Source organism: Phycodurus eques, chromosome 15 (genome assembly GCF_024500275.1).
Source record: "Phycodurus eques isolate BA_2022a chromosome 15, UOR_Pequ_1.1, whole genome shotgun sequence".
Taxonomy (NCBI): domain Eukaryota; kingdom Metazoa; phylum Chordata; class Actinopteri; order Syngnathiformes; family Syngnathidae; genus Phycodurus; species Phycodurus eques.
In genome coordinates this window covers 22,344,298-22,359,250 of record NC_084539.1, presented here as the reverse complement: position 1 = coordinate 22,359,250, position 14,953 = coordinate 22,344,298, and the positions used below count along the sequence as shown (strand labels likewise).

The 14,953-nt window shown below is 48.5% G+C and overlaps 1 protein-coding gene across 1 annotated transcript; it reads right to left on the bottom strand.

Moving 5' to 3' along the window:
- Nucleotides 1-353: 353 nt before the first annotated feature.
- Nucleotides 354-3,921, bottom strand: ptger4b (prostaglandin E receptor 4 (subtype EP4) b). Its single transcript, XM_061699200.1, has 2 exons — nt 3,078-3,921; nt 354-1,782 (listed from the first exon to the last, which is right to left on the bottom strand). The coding sequence occupies exons 1-2, from the start codon at nt 3,870-3,872 to the stop codon at nt 1,243-1,245; spliced, it is 1,335 nt and encodes a 444-aa protein (XP_061555184.1). The 5' UTR covers nt 3,873-3,921; the 3' UTR covers nt 354-1,242.
- Nucleotides 3,922-14,953: the final 11,032 nt, after the last annotated feature.

Sequence of the window (14,953 nt, the reverse complement as noted above, 5' to 3'; positions counted from 1 at the left end):
GAAACCGTTTTTTTTAGGCGGATGAAAACAGCCCGCGATCTACTGCTGATTAATAAAGAAGAGAAAAGCAATCGAAAGAAACTTTTTCAGGTGACAGAAGGGAGCATCACTCGTTCCTTTGGTAGCGTCGGTCGCAGTGCTTCGATTGCGACACAACGCAATAAATATTCTGTGGGTCTCGGAAGATCAGACAAAAACTACGTGAGGAAAAAAGCTTGTTTTCCAACTTTATTGTTGCTCTATTTTTGTACAAGGTCAAGAGTGGTTGTGTTTTCATGTTTTTTTTTTTTTAAATGTCCATTTTCTACAACGATAATGGTGTTAAACATAGCCCCCCCCCCCCCCCCCCCCCAAAAAAAAAACAATATTCAGATGCATCAAGACAATGTGACGATAAATGGGATCACATTCGTGACAAGATTAACAATTTGCAGTAAAGAGAATCACGTCTGAGCTCTTTCAGGGCTTTTGCTCTCACGCAGTTGAGGCCGTCGTCTCGTCGTATCGGCATTTTCTCACGGAGAAAACCGGAACGTACACATTTTCGCACGCCAAAATAAATTAGCGTCTTGCGACAAAAACATTCACATTTGAACAGCTTACTTGTCATTTGGCGAACACTCTTGAAAAAGTGCGATATTGGGAATATTTGAAAAATGGGACGGGCTTGTATTTTTACAGGGAACCCCCGCTTGAGACCTAGCCTTCCCCTGAGCAGCGAAATGAGCTCACCCCCAAATATATAGACGCTAGATATGGTGACAGAACACTACTTCTGTCTCAATCACACAACTCACTTTAACATAGTTCAAAGATGCCAACAGATGGCGCCAAAGCAGGACTTTTGTCGAAGTGAAACTCCTCCAGTGACTTCGACGTAGTTCTTTGGCACTAGTATGCCACATAGATGCGCCAAATAATGGAGGATCATTTTTCTTTCTTTTTTTAAATCTGCTTTGACACGGCGGTTCAGTGTACATTTTGAGAAGTTCAAATGTGTTTCAAGTGATAAGGGGGGTGCTATTTCTTAACATGTTTTTATTTTTTTTAAATTGATTTTCACTTACTGCGGGTGGTCGTGGAACGAATCGGAGCTAAAACGGGGGTTCGGTGTAAATCCAGTCAAGAGAATCGGGATTGAGCGTCGAGCCCCGTGGCGTGATTTCGTTCCGTCTCGGTGGCCAACGAGGCCAGCGCCAATATTTACAGCCGACGAGATGAACCGCGAGCTTCGGTCTCGGCTCAGATGCATCTCTCCTGGGCGCTTGCCGTCCTGTCCGTAAGCGACACTTGCAAAGCCGGCTTGGAGCTCTCCGGCGGCAGAGCCTCCGCGGGCCACCCCCGGGGCTCCGTGCGAGTCCCCCCGACCTCCCTCGGGGCCGGTGACGAGCCGCGTTCCCCGTCCGCCCCCTCTCGAAAGGACGCCGTCCCGCCCTCGGCCGGGTACAGAAAAGTCAGCGAGGTGCACGCCGTCCCCTGCCGCCCCCGCGACACCAAAGACGGCGAGTCCCGCGACACGATGGACGACGACGACGACGACGACGGGCGGGCGCCGCCGCAGCGGAACCGACCCCCGCCCCCTCGCCGGCCTCTTCCCATCTTGCAGAACAGACACTTGATCTTCTCCATGAGCGTGAGGACCACCGTCTTCCGGAGCAGGATGTACACCCACGGGTCCAGGATGGGGTTGACGGAGGCCATGCGGATGGCCAGCAGGTCTTTGTTGAGCCCCGTGGACTCTTCCTTTTGGTTGCTGTACAGCTGGTTCACGAAGATCCTCAGCTGGAGACCAAAGGAGGGGAGACAAAAAGTGTCTGGATCAGTCAAACAGCCAAACGGAATTCGAGTCTGAGGTCCAGTTTTGCAGCAGTACGCCGAATTACAAGAGTTTTTGGCGTTACGAGCCGCCGCCTGATACGGAATCTGTCTACTGATGCCGCGTGGTTTTGGCAGTTTTCTCGCCGCGAGGGAAACCGACGGTCGTGGCGCACCAATCCGACACTCGGGCCGGTTCGAAAGATTGCAGACGCACCGCAGCGACTGCACCCGACGCCGGTCTGGCGTGTATCTTCTGCGCATGCGTGAGAAGTAATACCCCTCCATACCACCGGGCGGCAGTAGTCAGTGTTCCTCATTCAAACAAATAAAAGGCAATCGGAAGCTCTACGACCGCAGAAGATTAGTTTCATCTGTACCAAATTTGCAATTGCTCTTCACTTCTAACAGACCTTATTATATATTGACTCAGGCGGTTTTCTTTGGTTTAGTTTTTACAACCCAAAAAAAAAACAGTGCGGTCCTCGTCTCAAATCCCCAAGATGTCCGGATGTTATATTTGGGAACAATAAAAGCACTGCGCATGCTGGATTGATAGGACTGGCATGAATTGGTAGCGGAAAAAGAATCTCGTTGGCACGAGTAGGGCTTGCATTTTCAACGTGTAGGTTTTCTTTTTTCTTTTTTTTTTTCTTCTCTCTCTCTCTCTCTTCAACGTGCAATTGAGTGGGGGAAAAAAACCAAGATGTAATTGTTGTAGTTTATTTTTTTCCTTGTACGAACTGTAAAATGTTGCGATTCCGCATTGGATCTCGATGAATTAGGAAAATGTCAAAAGGTTAATTGAGTTAGGTCGCTCCAATTCATCCAAAATGCTATAACGCAAGGATCGCTTGCGTTATAGCATTTTGGATGATTTCTATGACTTTTGGGTCAGAAAGAAGTCCAATACGAATGAGAAAAAGTGTTGTTTTTGTTTTTGTGTGAAGGCAGTTGAAAGCTTGTAGTCATTTTTCGATCATAAAATTGTTCAAAGTGACATAAATATGACACGGAACGTACCGAACCGTAAATGGTTTCGAAAAGTCTGCGTGGAACTGGAAATGTCATCAAAGTGGCGAGAAGTCAAACGCATCAGAAGTACGAACGGAGCCCAAAAAGCGGACTGCGCATGCTCAGGCCAAGCGAACCGATTTGCAGCGCGTACGAAAGTGACTTCCGCCGTGAATTGAATCGCTCGAACGGGCGCTCAAATGCGTTCGCGCGACGACGAGGGCCCGCGCGGTGTGATGGCGACCGACCAGCAAGGGGATGGAGCAGACGAGCACCACGGCGGAAGTGGCGACGAGCAGGATGACCATCTGGATCTCGGCTGCGGCCAGGCGCCCCAAGCTCCGGCGGCGCCCGGGCCGCGTCTCGGCCGGGCGCCGCCGCCGCGACGTGCGGCGCACGAAGCGGCGGCGCATGAGGATGAGCGCGCCGCACACCATGACGTTGCAGGCCACCGTGGCCAGCACGACGGCCGCGTTGACGCCGGCGTACATCAGGTTGAAGGCGGCCACCGACGTGCGGTTGCCGCCGCCGTGCCAGTCGATGAAGCACCAGCTGCCGGGCCGCTGCAGCTTGACCTCCCCCCAGCCCGCGCCCGGCAGCGCGCACAGCCCCGCGTTGCCTACGTAGATGGCGAGCAGCGCCAGCGCCGCCGGCCGCTGGCTGACGTACTCGTTGTAGAAGTAGGCGTGGTTGATGGCCAGGTAGCGCTCCACCGACATGGCGCACAGGATGCACAGCTGCGCCATGAAGAAGAAGAGCAGGACGAAGCCCGAGTACTGGCACAGCGGCCGGGCGCCGGGCCAGGCGCCGCGCACGTACGTGGCGATGGTGACCGGGCTGGCCAGCAGCGTGCCCAGCAGGTCGGTGACGGCCAGGCCGCACACCAGCGTGTAGAACGTGGTCTCCTTCTGCTCCTTGCGCGAGATGCGCAGCACCGCGATGGCCGTCACGTTCCCCACCACGCCGAAGAGGAACATGATCACCGGGATGGTGGGCGGCTGGAAGGAGGACGGCTGCGCCGCGTGCGGGGCGCTGGCGTTCATGCTCTCCTCAAGCTCCGACGGCCATCACGTGCGGCCGCGCGCAGGAGTCGCTCGTGCGCTTGTGACGGCGAGGGAGGAGCGCGAGGGGAGTTTGTTCCGCGAGCTCGGCTCCTCCTGCGAGGATCGAGCGACAGCTTTTCGATTGCAAAAGGAGGATGGCCACGTGTGGCGCAAGTCGTTGTCGCGGCTGTCGTCGGGCGGAACCTCTGGACCCTACGAATGGCCGAGTACTTTTTGGGCGGGTCTCCTCGCGATAGACCAGTCTACCAAATTCGCAGCTCGCTTCTCAGGGACTCGGGACCGTTGAGCGATTTGCAGTCGTACTTTATTTCGCAGTGCAACGGCAACACGCGCACGTCGCTCTCAGTCGTGTTCGTTTTTATTTGATTTGACAGTTGTTTTTTCCGCCCTATCGCACCATGTGTCGCCCTGCCCGCCGAATACCGAAAACCTCCCGCATCGTGAGTAAAGACAATCAACGACATCCGCAATAATGCCGCACTCCCGCGCTCGGGCGTCCCCGCGACGTTTCTTTTGGCGCCATCTTCCAGAAACTTTTCAGAACGTTTTGGGTCCGCAAAAACTTCGCCTGTCAATCATTCTCAAACCAGTCGTTCATCTTCTTGAACCGGCCGGTGACGAGTCCAAGAGAACGACGACAGTCCGGGTGATATAAAAACTTGAGCGTCTTCCTCCGCATCGGCGGTTATCCGGCGCGATTGCGAGTTTCTTAGTTAGCGTACATTTAGCGAGCTAGCTCGCTAAAAAATGCGTCTTCACTGGGTGCCGCAATTTACTACGACAGCTCGGTGTCGCGATTCAAATTCCCAAGCGAGGAGGCGATGCCGCGGACGAGCCCGTCGCCGGGTGAGCTAAGCCCCCCCCCCCCCCCCCCCCCTCCCGAAGCACGCGAGCTAGCGTCAAAGCCCCGCTTGTATTCCAGCTAACGGAGGCTTTATGCGGACATCTTTTCATGGAACAAAAGTTGCCCCTTCGTCGACTAAAAGCTGTCGGAACGTCTTGGCGGCGCGCGTGAATGCCGTAACGCCCCGGGGTCTCGTCGGCCCCGGTAGTTGAGCTTAGCTTGATCTCCTGCGGGTACGTTGACGTAGATCGCCAACAGTTGGCGAAGCGCGACCCGAATCGACGAGCTCTGGCGCTGCGGAAAACACCGCGCGGACTCCCGGCCCGCCCTGGGAACGCCGAAGATCTCCGGTCGCGCTCGGCGGAATCGGCCCACGTGACGTCAAGCCCTCCCCGGGGAGCCAATCGAAACAGCCTGATTGAAATTTACTGCCTCTCGAAGCGCACTTGCACCTCCGTCCCGCGCGATGGCTTTCGCCGTTCCCTGAGAAAGTCGTTTGTTTGTGTACGTGCCCCCGGTTCGGAGTCTCTGAAGTGGATTTGTATTTTTTTTAAGCGACTTCCCTGCCTCTCACGGGAAGTCGGCTGAGATCAGTTTTCATGCTGCTTCAAGGGACAACAGAAAATATTTGCAGACCCCCCCCCAAAAAAACTGTGTACATTACCGATGCGTGCACTTCATGCATTCGCGGTAAATTCGAGGCAGCGGAAATCATAACTCATCAAAGTCCTACTTGGACGACTCTAACGTCCGGCCGGCGCCACGTTTTTCGCGGTGAAAGTCGGCGAGCCGGGGTTTGATTGGAAATGCGTTTGGAAGCGGATGAAATGAACGCCCACCCCCACATATGTGCGGGTCAGACGACGTAGGGACGTCTCAGAGCCGGGTTTCTCGCCGTCTTTGCGTTCCACAAGTGGTTGTTTGTTTTTGCTGCGCAGAGTTGGCGACGACGGCTGCAGAAGTGCGTGAACAACCAAGCCCCCCCCCCCCCCCCCCCCCCCAGTCTGTTCTAAATATGACAACCTTCTATGAGAAAGGCAAGTCCCGACGTGTCGGCACCGCTTGCCGAGTCGAACAAGATGGCTGCCGTGAATGGCAGAGAATTTCCAGCTTGTCACTTAATCATCCCACACAAGTTTCCCATGTTGCTAGGATAGGGTGAGCCCCCCCGCCCCCCTTCTGTCCCTGCGGAGGCAGGTTACTCCCCCGGCGATGGGTTAAAGGTGAAGCTCCGAGGAAGAGGATGCGCCCTGGATCTAACCCCAATAAACCTTGTAAAAGTCATCCCAGCAGCGGGACGGCTAACTCGGAAGAACCGGACGACCGCTTCGACTTTTCAGTTGCGGGAAGTGAAGTCGTTCAGGTTTCTGCAATTTGTTGCAGTATTTATTTTTCGCTTTTGCTCCCCACATTCGAAAACAGACCTGACTTATTGTAGGTGTCCTGATCTGTGCTGCGTCTTGTTTCCGCGCGTCCTGTCGCGGTGTCTACCGATCGGCTCCCCCCGGCCACTCGTGTCCGGGTGTGCCTCGTTGTCTCGTCGGTTAGCTTGTATTTTTTTGTTTTTTTGTAAGTAAGCCCTTTTTTTTTTTTTTTTTTTAATAAACTTGACTTGACTTGACTGGCGCCCCAGAACGGAAGTGCGTCGTCAAATCACACGACAGAGATGAATGAAACAACTTCCCTCCTCCTTAACTTCATATGACTTGCCCTGCTTGTCTAAAAGTAGATTGCGCTATTTTCTGATAATTATTCTTCCGGTACGTTTCCATCAAAATGTAAGGTGGCGAATTTTGGAAATATTGCAAAACAACATGTCCCGCTCTCGTCTAAATGGCAGTTCCCCGTTGCCGGACTCGTACGAATGGATTCACGTTTCACTCGCCGAAGTTGGACTCCAACCGTGGCGTATCTCCACTAATTACTAATCCGAACGGTTTCCACTCCCTCACATCCGCACAGCCGCCGTTTCCATGGCCACGGGGTCTCGCGTCCTTCCTTTTCAGCACTTGATTTTGACTGCATTTTTACGGTAAGAGGTCAGCACGGCGCGCGAGTGGTTGGCTCTCAGTCGAGAGGTCCAGGGTTCGAGTCTCGGCTCAGCGATCGTTGTCGACCAACAGAAACTCGTACAGCAGGGGGTGCACGAACTCGTTGGTGTCACGGGCCACATCGGAGGGCCGTTATGACTGGGAACCCCTGCGAATGAATGGTCGCCTTATATAATTACATAGACGCAACAAATTGGTGGAAAACTAGTTTTGAAATCAGAACCCTCTGAAAGCGCGAAGTTTTATGTTTCTTTTCAAAAGGGAATTGCTAACCGAAAATGCTCGCACTGTCACAACGTTGTAACTTATCGCAATTTTGACACTCTTGCAAGTAACGAAGCATGATGTGCTTTCGTGGGCCACGTACGATGATGTGGCAGGCCAGATCTGGCCCCTGCGCCACCAGTTTGACACCTGTGCCACATAGGGATAACATGAACATGTATCCCTGCGTTTTTAGGGGCGAGCTTTCCAACGACGACGCCCGCTTCCTTCTATGGCGGAGCCAAGTGGGGATTTTCGCAGTTTCGTCTGTCCGTAAGTGATGAATAACTCTTTCGAGGTGAAGTTAACCTCCACCTCCGTCCTCCGCGAACTGCGCTCGCCGAGCAGGATTGCATATAACCGTTATCCGAATCCCCGGAGGGCCTGTAGCATTTCTGAGCGCTGACTCAGCGCCTGTCGATGGAACTTGCGGCCCGTGCTGTGCTATGTGGAACACATGAGCTTGAAATGGAAAGCGTACCGCGGCCTGCTGCAGTGTCCACTGGCGTTTGGGAGCGCTTCGCTCACATTTGACATTTTTGTATTTCGGGGGGGCTCTTTGCGAAGTACACGTGACGACTTCTTGGAACTTGGCCTCAGTTTGTTGTTTACCAACATCGATAAGGTGGAAAAAGTACTCGCGCTGTGTACTAAAGTAGAAGGGCAGATAGTGACTGATTCAACTCCGTTCATTCATTCAAAGTATAAAAGTACAGACTCTGAAATGTCTTCAATCCTATTCATCGATCCATTGGAAAATGAATTACAGATTAATAAATTATTATACGTATATAATAAATAACTAAAGAATAGTTGCGGCCCTCACGAATAACACACATTGATCATGTAAGATAACCTTTATTAGTCCCACCACGTGGAAATGTGCACGCTTTCAGCAGTTTGGGGGATAGACGGAACAGAAGATGAGCGAAAAAGAGAAGCACAGAATAGAAACGATCGCCCTTGCATGAACTTGCCACTCGAATCGAGCGGCAACCTCATTTGCTTGCTTGCAAAAGAGAGCGCTGAGTTTTCATTTGACTTTAAAGGTCCGATTTCATAGATTCCGTTTTTGTTTGTTTCCCCCCCCCCAAAATGTACAATGATTGAGTCACGATTATGTTGCGCAATTGAACAGCATGCAGAATTCCTTTTGATCTTATTTCATCATATATTGTCATTTGGGAAATATGGAAATTCCGGCAAATTGTCGCGGGGGTGACTTTCGAGAGGTCGGCGCACATTCGGGTGCAGTTCGGAGCGCAAACTTGAAGGGAACAAGTCTCGACACTTGCAAACTATTTCCCCTCCGGGAGAGCGAACATCGCATACCGAACGTCCCGCAGCCTGTGCGCGCGTACGCAGAAGAGTGAGGGTGAGGTGACTTTTAAAAAAAAAAAAAAAAAAAAAAAAAAAATTTCTTTATATAAAGTGCGAATTATGACACGTGTCGAACGTTTGGAATGCCCACGGAGCAAACATGCCCGTTCTTCTTCAACGGCTCTGTTTACACTAAAGCATCTTTGTCGTGTAAACTCTTGATTGGATTTTTTTTTTTTTTGGGGGAGATTAAAAAAGCAGACGTTGAACTGCTGAGTACCTTTTGTTGCGAACCAAAACAGCAGGTGGCACGTAAACAGTCTGTTAGATGAATTCAAGTCTTAATCGCATCTATATATTTGTTTAACACACTTACTTATACCATTTTTTTTTTAATTTATTTATTATTATTTTTTTTTTAAATAAATACACTATTTTTGTACACTGGTTCACTTCTATAAAGTACATTAAAGAGTTGAAAGGAAGTGCGCCGGTGCATAAACATGTACAGTGGATATAACAAGTGTACACACCCCTGCCGGGTTCTTGTCATGAAAAGGACTTTGACGAAAAAAAACATTTGAAGACTTTTTGCATCCTTAATGCGACCTGTAACCTTTCTTGAGCAATCATTTTAGTTTCGAGAGGATAAGTAAAAACAAACCACTGAAATAATGTGGTAGCACAAGTGTGCACACCCTCTTCTAACGTGGAATCAACACTCAAACTCGTTAAATGAGAGTCACACCTGCCACCATGTAAAGTGCCTCTGATTAACACCAAATGAACTTCGGATGTTCTAGTAGGCTTTCCGTTTTTTTTTTTGCTCGCAGAAGCCTGAAGTGAAGGTTTTATGCTAACTCTGACTGCTATTTGGAAGTGTTCATAATTCATAATGCTGCCACCGCCACGCTTCACTGCAAGTATGCTGTTGTTTTGCTGATGAGCGCTTTTGCGTCGGCGCCAAACGCACCTTTTGGAATTTGGGCCAAAACGTTCGACCCTGGTTTTCGTCGGACCCTTGGAGACATTTCCCACGTGTGTCGTGGGAGATTTTGTTCGTAAAGTTCGTAGATAGCAGTCGGTGTCAGCGTCCATCCTTCTGCTGTCTGCTAGAAATGCCCAAAATATCAGGAAAAGCCCACTCGGACATTTGCACTTGATTTGGGGTCCGTACAGTAAGAAGCACTTCAAAAGGTGGCAGGTGAGTGCTGACTCTCGTTTAACATGAGCTGGAATGTTCATTTCATTTTTACTTCTCGAATTTGTCTTTTTTTTTTTTTCGATTCAATTGAGTTGTACAGTAGACAGGCCATATTACTGCTCGAAAAAGTTTTCCATGATTTATTCTGGCTCATTTTTTTATATCCCAAAAAACGTGGCAATTGATGTACACTTTTGATACCCCTGTACGTTTTTCAATTGAAAACAAACATTCTAAATACACTGGTGCACTTCCTTTCGCATTTCGAATTTACGATGATCATTCCAATTTCTACTGATAATTTGGTTATCAGCGTAGTGTATGTGCATGTGCCCGCCTGTCCCTGCGCACCATGTGATTATTATGTTTTCATTTCAAATTGTTTCCATTCGTTTCTTTTTTTTTAATGGTGCTTTCCATCATTTTGCCCCGCGGGTGTTCCGCGGCTCTCAAAACAAAGCGCGAAGCGGTGCAGCGACCTGCAGGGATACAATGGAGCCTTTTATCCAAAAGGTTGTGCAGATTCCAGCGACATAATCACTTTAATTCCGCAGCCGCTTCCTCCAGGCGCTCGTCTTTTTACGCACGAGTCGGCGTGAAAAGACCGAAAATCGTACCCCGTCTTCGCCTGAACATAAAAGCCGGCCGGGCCTTGCTTGTTGCTTCAGGTTTCTGAAGCGGTTTTGTTTTTCCGCTGCGCTCGCTTTGACGAGCGAATGAGGAACGGTGACTTATGCCAGCGTGTGTGTGTGTGTGTGTGTGGGTGGGGGGGGTCAAAAATTCCCAAAAGACAAAAAAAACAAAAAAATGGACTGCGTGAAATGTCTACGAATTGCCTCTTATCGCCCCTTGAACGACGTTTTGTTTATTTAAAGCCATGTGCCAAACACGGGCAATGACGTTAGATGTTGTAAATGTTTTGCGATTTAGCATCGTCCTCTGGAAAGTTGGCCGCTTCGAACCAAAATGGCAGATTTCCTGTGTACTCTATAGCATAGCTTCATGAGACGTTTTTGTGCGGCGACTCATGATAGACATTTCCACCCAATTTCAGGTTGCTCAGTGAAACTGGATTCAGGGGCTGAATTTTCAAATCAAACATTGGCGGCCACGACCGAGCGCCGCCGACTTAAGAGACTTGCCTATTTTATGGCTAATCATCAAACTTTGCCGCAAAGCTCCGCCCACAAACAATGACCGAAATTTCCGAATTTAGCGGCATCCATTTGTCAATAGCAAATATCGGGCCCGTCGCCGTTCGTGTGTGTGCGCAGGATACGCCCGCCTGCCGCGTTTTGCCCCGGCGGGTCACGTATGTCGTTTATGTGACGACGGGCGTTCGATTGCGGCCTGTAAAACGGCGACATTTTGCCCCCTTTTTGAGTTTGGGCCCTCTATTTCTCCCAATTGATTATTGATCATCGGTCATCATTTCATTTCCCCTTGAGGGATTATAACAACGATGGCAGAATGCATTCCAAATGCAAGAGCGGACTGGGTTTGGTTGACAGAACCTTCCAAGTAATAAAGCACAAAGTGACACGCTGGACATCATCCAAGCCGACGAAAATGAATGAACCGGTATACATTGCACTTATTCGACATTCACCTATTGGCAGATTTTCGGGGCAGAACTTTCCGCCATCATCCATTGAAAACGCACCGATTCGCCTTTTTTTTGTTTGTTTGTTTTTTTTTTGCGCTCAGGCCAAAGTCGTGTTCAATATAAAAATATTGCTTTGACGCCATCCGGTGGCATCTTGGTGCCAAACAACTACAGCTCTGGAAGCAAATGTCGATGAAAAAATGTATTTCTTGGGAGCATTTCGACGATTTTATTTTCTGCAAATAAATGCTAAAAAATAAAAAAAGGTTTCGCAACTTGGAAAGTTACGTTGTCAGTAGTTTATACAATAAAATGGCTCATAGCTGGAAGTGGCAAAATTGGAGAAACGGACAGTTTTGCTGTGGTCTCCGGTTTATAAAATTTTCAATAACTGAACAGAGTTACCTGAAACAGGGTGAAAAAAAAAAGAATAATTAGGTCTGCAAAAGAAAAGCTAAATGAACTGCCCTAATCCAAACACGTTGCTCTGCTCTTCCTCAATGTCATAGTGGAATGAACGGAGTAAAAGGCATACGCTTATCGACATCGAGGTTGACATAATTGCACTCAGCACTTTTGGTTTTTTAAAGCTCGGTTGCCAGTGCATCTGCGTGTTGGTCGAAGTGAATATTCGGTTTCAACTTTCTTGAAATAAGGATCGATTTGATGGATATTAGGACTCGGACCACTATTGCGTGGAACTTTGAGTGGCAGCCATAAAACCGGAACATGAACTCGAGTAAGTCCATGCGAGCTTTCGGTGGCTCAGATGAAGGTTGCTGTATTTGAAGCAGATTCGCAACATATCGAAGGACTTCGAACGCGGACATTTTGACCTGCCGTATTCCAGATTTTCAGGTCAGCCTCAAAATCCTGCGGGTGGAAACCGACTGCTACGCTCGGCCAAACGCTACGGGATGTTTTCGTCACCGGTAATTCCAATGAAGTTTCAATTGTGACATCACTGCAGCCGCGGTGGGAGGAGGTTCCACGCACTCGGGTTGACCCCCCCCCCCCCCCCATAGCTCCGCTGTGTCGGGAAGTCGTGATTGAACGACAACGGGAACGGCGGCCGTGAGATCCAAGATAACTGCATTCCCAGGGAATGGGGAGCCGTTTTAAAGTGCAATTCCACTGGGGGTCGGAATATTTGTGGCCAGCAAGCTTTTTTTCCTTTTTTCTGGCTTTTTATGCAGCAGAGCTTTGTTTGTTTGGTTTTTTTTTTTTTTTTTTTTACTCTTGGATCGTAGATTTTGTGATACTCGATGAAGACAAAGTGAGCGCTAAAGTCCCACATGCCGATGGGAGTTGCATTTTCAAGTGTACCCGAAGAACTCCCAAAACATTCCCAAAGATGCCCCGTTTGCCTTACTTGGTTTTGGAAGTACTGCGGACCCAAAGAGGACTGTGGGAGGAAGAGGAGGACAAAAACCAGAGCGGACCCAACTGGAATTTATCATGATGGATGTTCAGAAGCTGACCATTGTCCACCATGCTGACCCCCCCCCCCCCCCCATAACAACACAATCAAAATCATTTGTTGCATGACAGACTTATACATGGCCATGGAAATTGCAAGGGCCCTAAAAGGGAGACATGAGGGACACCCATGTTGACGGTCCACACAGATTCCCTTTGTTGAAATTTTGTCTGAATCCATGATTTCTTTTTTTTCACTTTTCACTCTCTAACGTTTTAGTATTATTTCAAATGTCTCTGTAAATAATAAGACTTTTAATGTGAGCATTTCTATTCACAAACCCCAATTCCAATGAGGTTGGGACATTGTGTAAAACAAATAAAAACAGAATGCAGTGATTCGCAAATCCTTTTCATCCTCGATTCAATGACAGGAGGATATTCAACGTTTACGCTGATCAACTTTGTTTTTTTGGGTGCAAATATTTTCTTCTCTCGAATTTGATGCCTGCAACGCGTTCCTTAAAAAAAAACAATCTGGGGTGCACCAAAAAAAAAAGGTTAGCTTTCTTCCCATGTGTTTGCACTTAAGCCTCTGCAGCGGGAATGCGGCGATAAGGATTTGCTCCATTGCTCGGGTCCGGTCGGGGCTTCAATCGATACAAAGAGACGACGAGCTGCGGGTCAAGCTCGTGTCAGTGTTTTGGGGGGGTGGTCTCGAGGCGCATGTGAGGAGCACGATAAGTCGCTGAGGCCTCAGATCGGAACATTCCGGAACAGAACGTACCCGGTTGGGAGTTTGGTGACCTTTTTTTTCCCCCGCATGGGAAATCCTCTCCATCCTTCTTTCTATGTTGCGCACGGCAGTTCACCATTCACCCCCCCCCCCCCCCCCCCCCCCTGCTTTCTTGCACATTTTGAACACGTCCTTCTCTTTTGTACAGTATACAGGCAAGTCCGAATTTGGACTTGCACGCCTTCGGTGTAATACTGCGCCACGTTTTGCCATTTGAATTGCCGTTGATCTCGCAGCGCGGCGGACAATATTTGCCTGGGAGTGTTGTTGTCTTCTCTGTTCGTATGCGTTGCTGCTCCGCGTGTGCAAGTGAAGCAATCTGGGGCTCCATGCAGCCATTTCACTGGCTTGCTCAAAGTAACATAACTCATTACATTTGAAGACCTTTTGAAGACTTTTCTTACGATGGAATTCAGTGTTCATGACAATTTCAACATAGCTTCACATGACACGCCAGATAACTGGGGGGGAAAAAAAAGTCAAAAAGTGATCAAGATGAAACTGTTCAAAAGTCAAGTTTATGGGTTCAAAGGTGTAACCATGAGTCTAAACCTTTCAAAAATGTAGACACAGTCATCAATTGCACCACAAGGCGGCGCTTCAAGGTCATATTTGGAAAAATAGATCATGTTTGAGACTACGGGCGAATGGCACGTGAGCAGAGTGAGCCAATCGCAAGCGTCGGCTTTTTTTTTTTAGTCATCTGATGTAACTAACATTGTAATGATGGAAAGTTCCAAAAGGAACTGTAATTCAACTACACCTTTTCTCCCAGCAATGTAATGGATTACAATTACATCCATTTCGTAATTCAATGACGTAATGTAGTTACGTGTAATGAGTTACTCCCCAACTGTACTTAAGTCTGATCGAAAGTCTACTTTGGTTGTTTTTCCTGTGCTTTTCATAGCACTTCATAATAATAATAATAATAATTCGGAGCACAGGTAGAATATTTTATTGATTTTTTTCCCGATAAATTACTAAATATCCCGTGCCGCCGAAGAGCAGCAGGCGTTGCACAAGAAAATGCACAAACTCTGCAGCCTTTTATAATTATCGCCTCTAGGTGGTGCTGTTGGCCCAGGAATCCACAGCTGATCATGACTTATTATTATTGCATATTATTTACATTTATAGTGTAGCAGTAATATTTCCTTTTGAAAGGCAACTTCTTATTTTAACATTGGATTGAAAAGAAAGCTTCTTTAATAAGATAATCCCTGATACAGAATACGGGATTAGCACAATTGCGTTTTATTTTAATGGCTGTAAAATTCTTTCAAGTTTCAATGTGCAGCAGAACTATTATGAATACACACAGTTTCATAACGTATTATAATTCTCCCCGCCGGTAGACGGCGCCGGCAGACTTCTCAACATCCAGTTTTGCCATGACGGTCGAGGCACGAAGGAAGAGACTTTGCATATTTGCGCCAGTCAATGAATTTTTTAAAAAGCGAATCAACCCCCGAAATAAGTCAGCTTTCTCATTCCATCAAGATGGCCGACACGCCGCTGCAAAAGTGCTCAATTGGGTCACAGAAATGTTCTTT

Coding starts and splice junctions, on each gene's coding strand:
- ptger4b (XM_061699200.1), bottom strand. CDS start 3,872: ATGAACGCCAGCGCCCCGCACGCGGCGCAGCCGTCCTCCTTCCAGCCG. Junction 1,783..3,077: donor TCTGCTCCATCCCCTTGCTG/GTCGGTCGCCAT, acceptor TTTGGTCTCCAG/CTGAGGATCTTCGTGAACCA.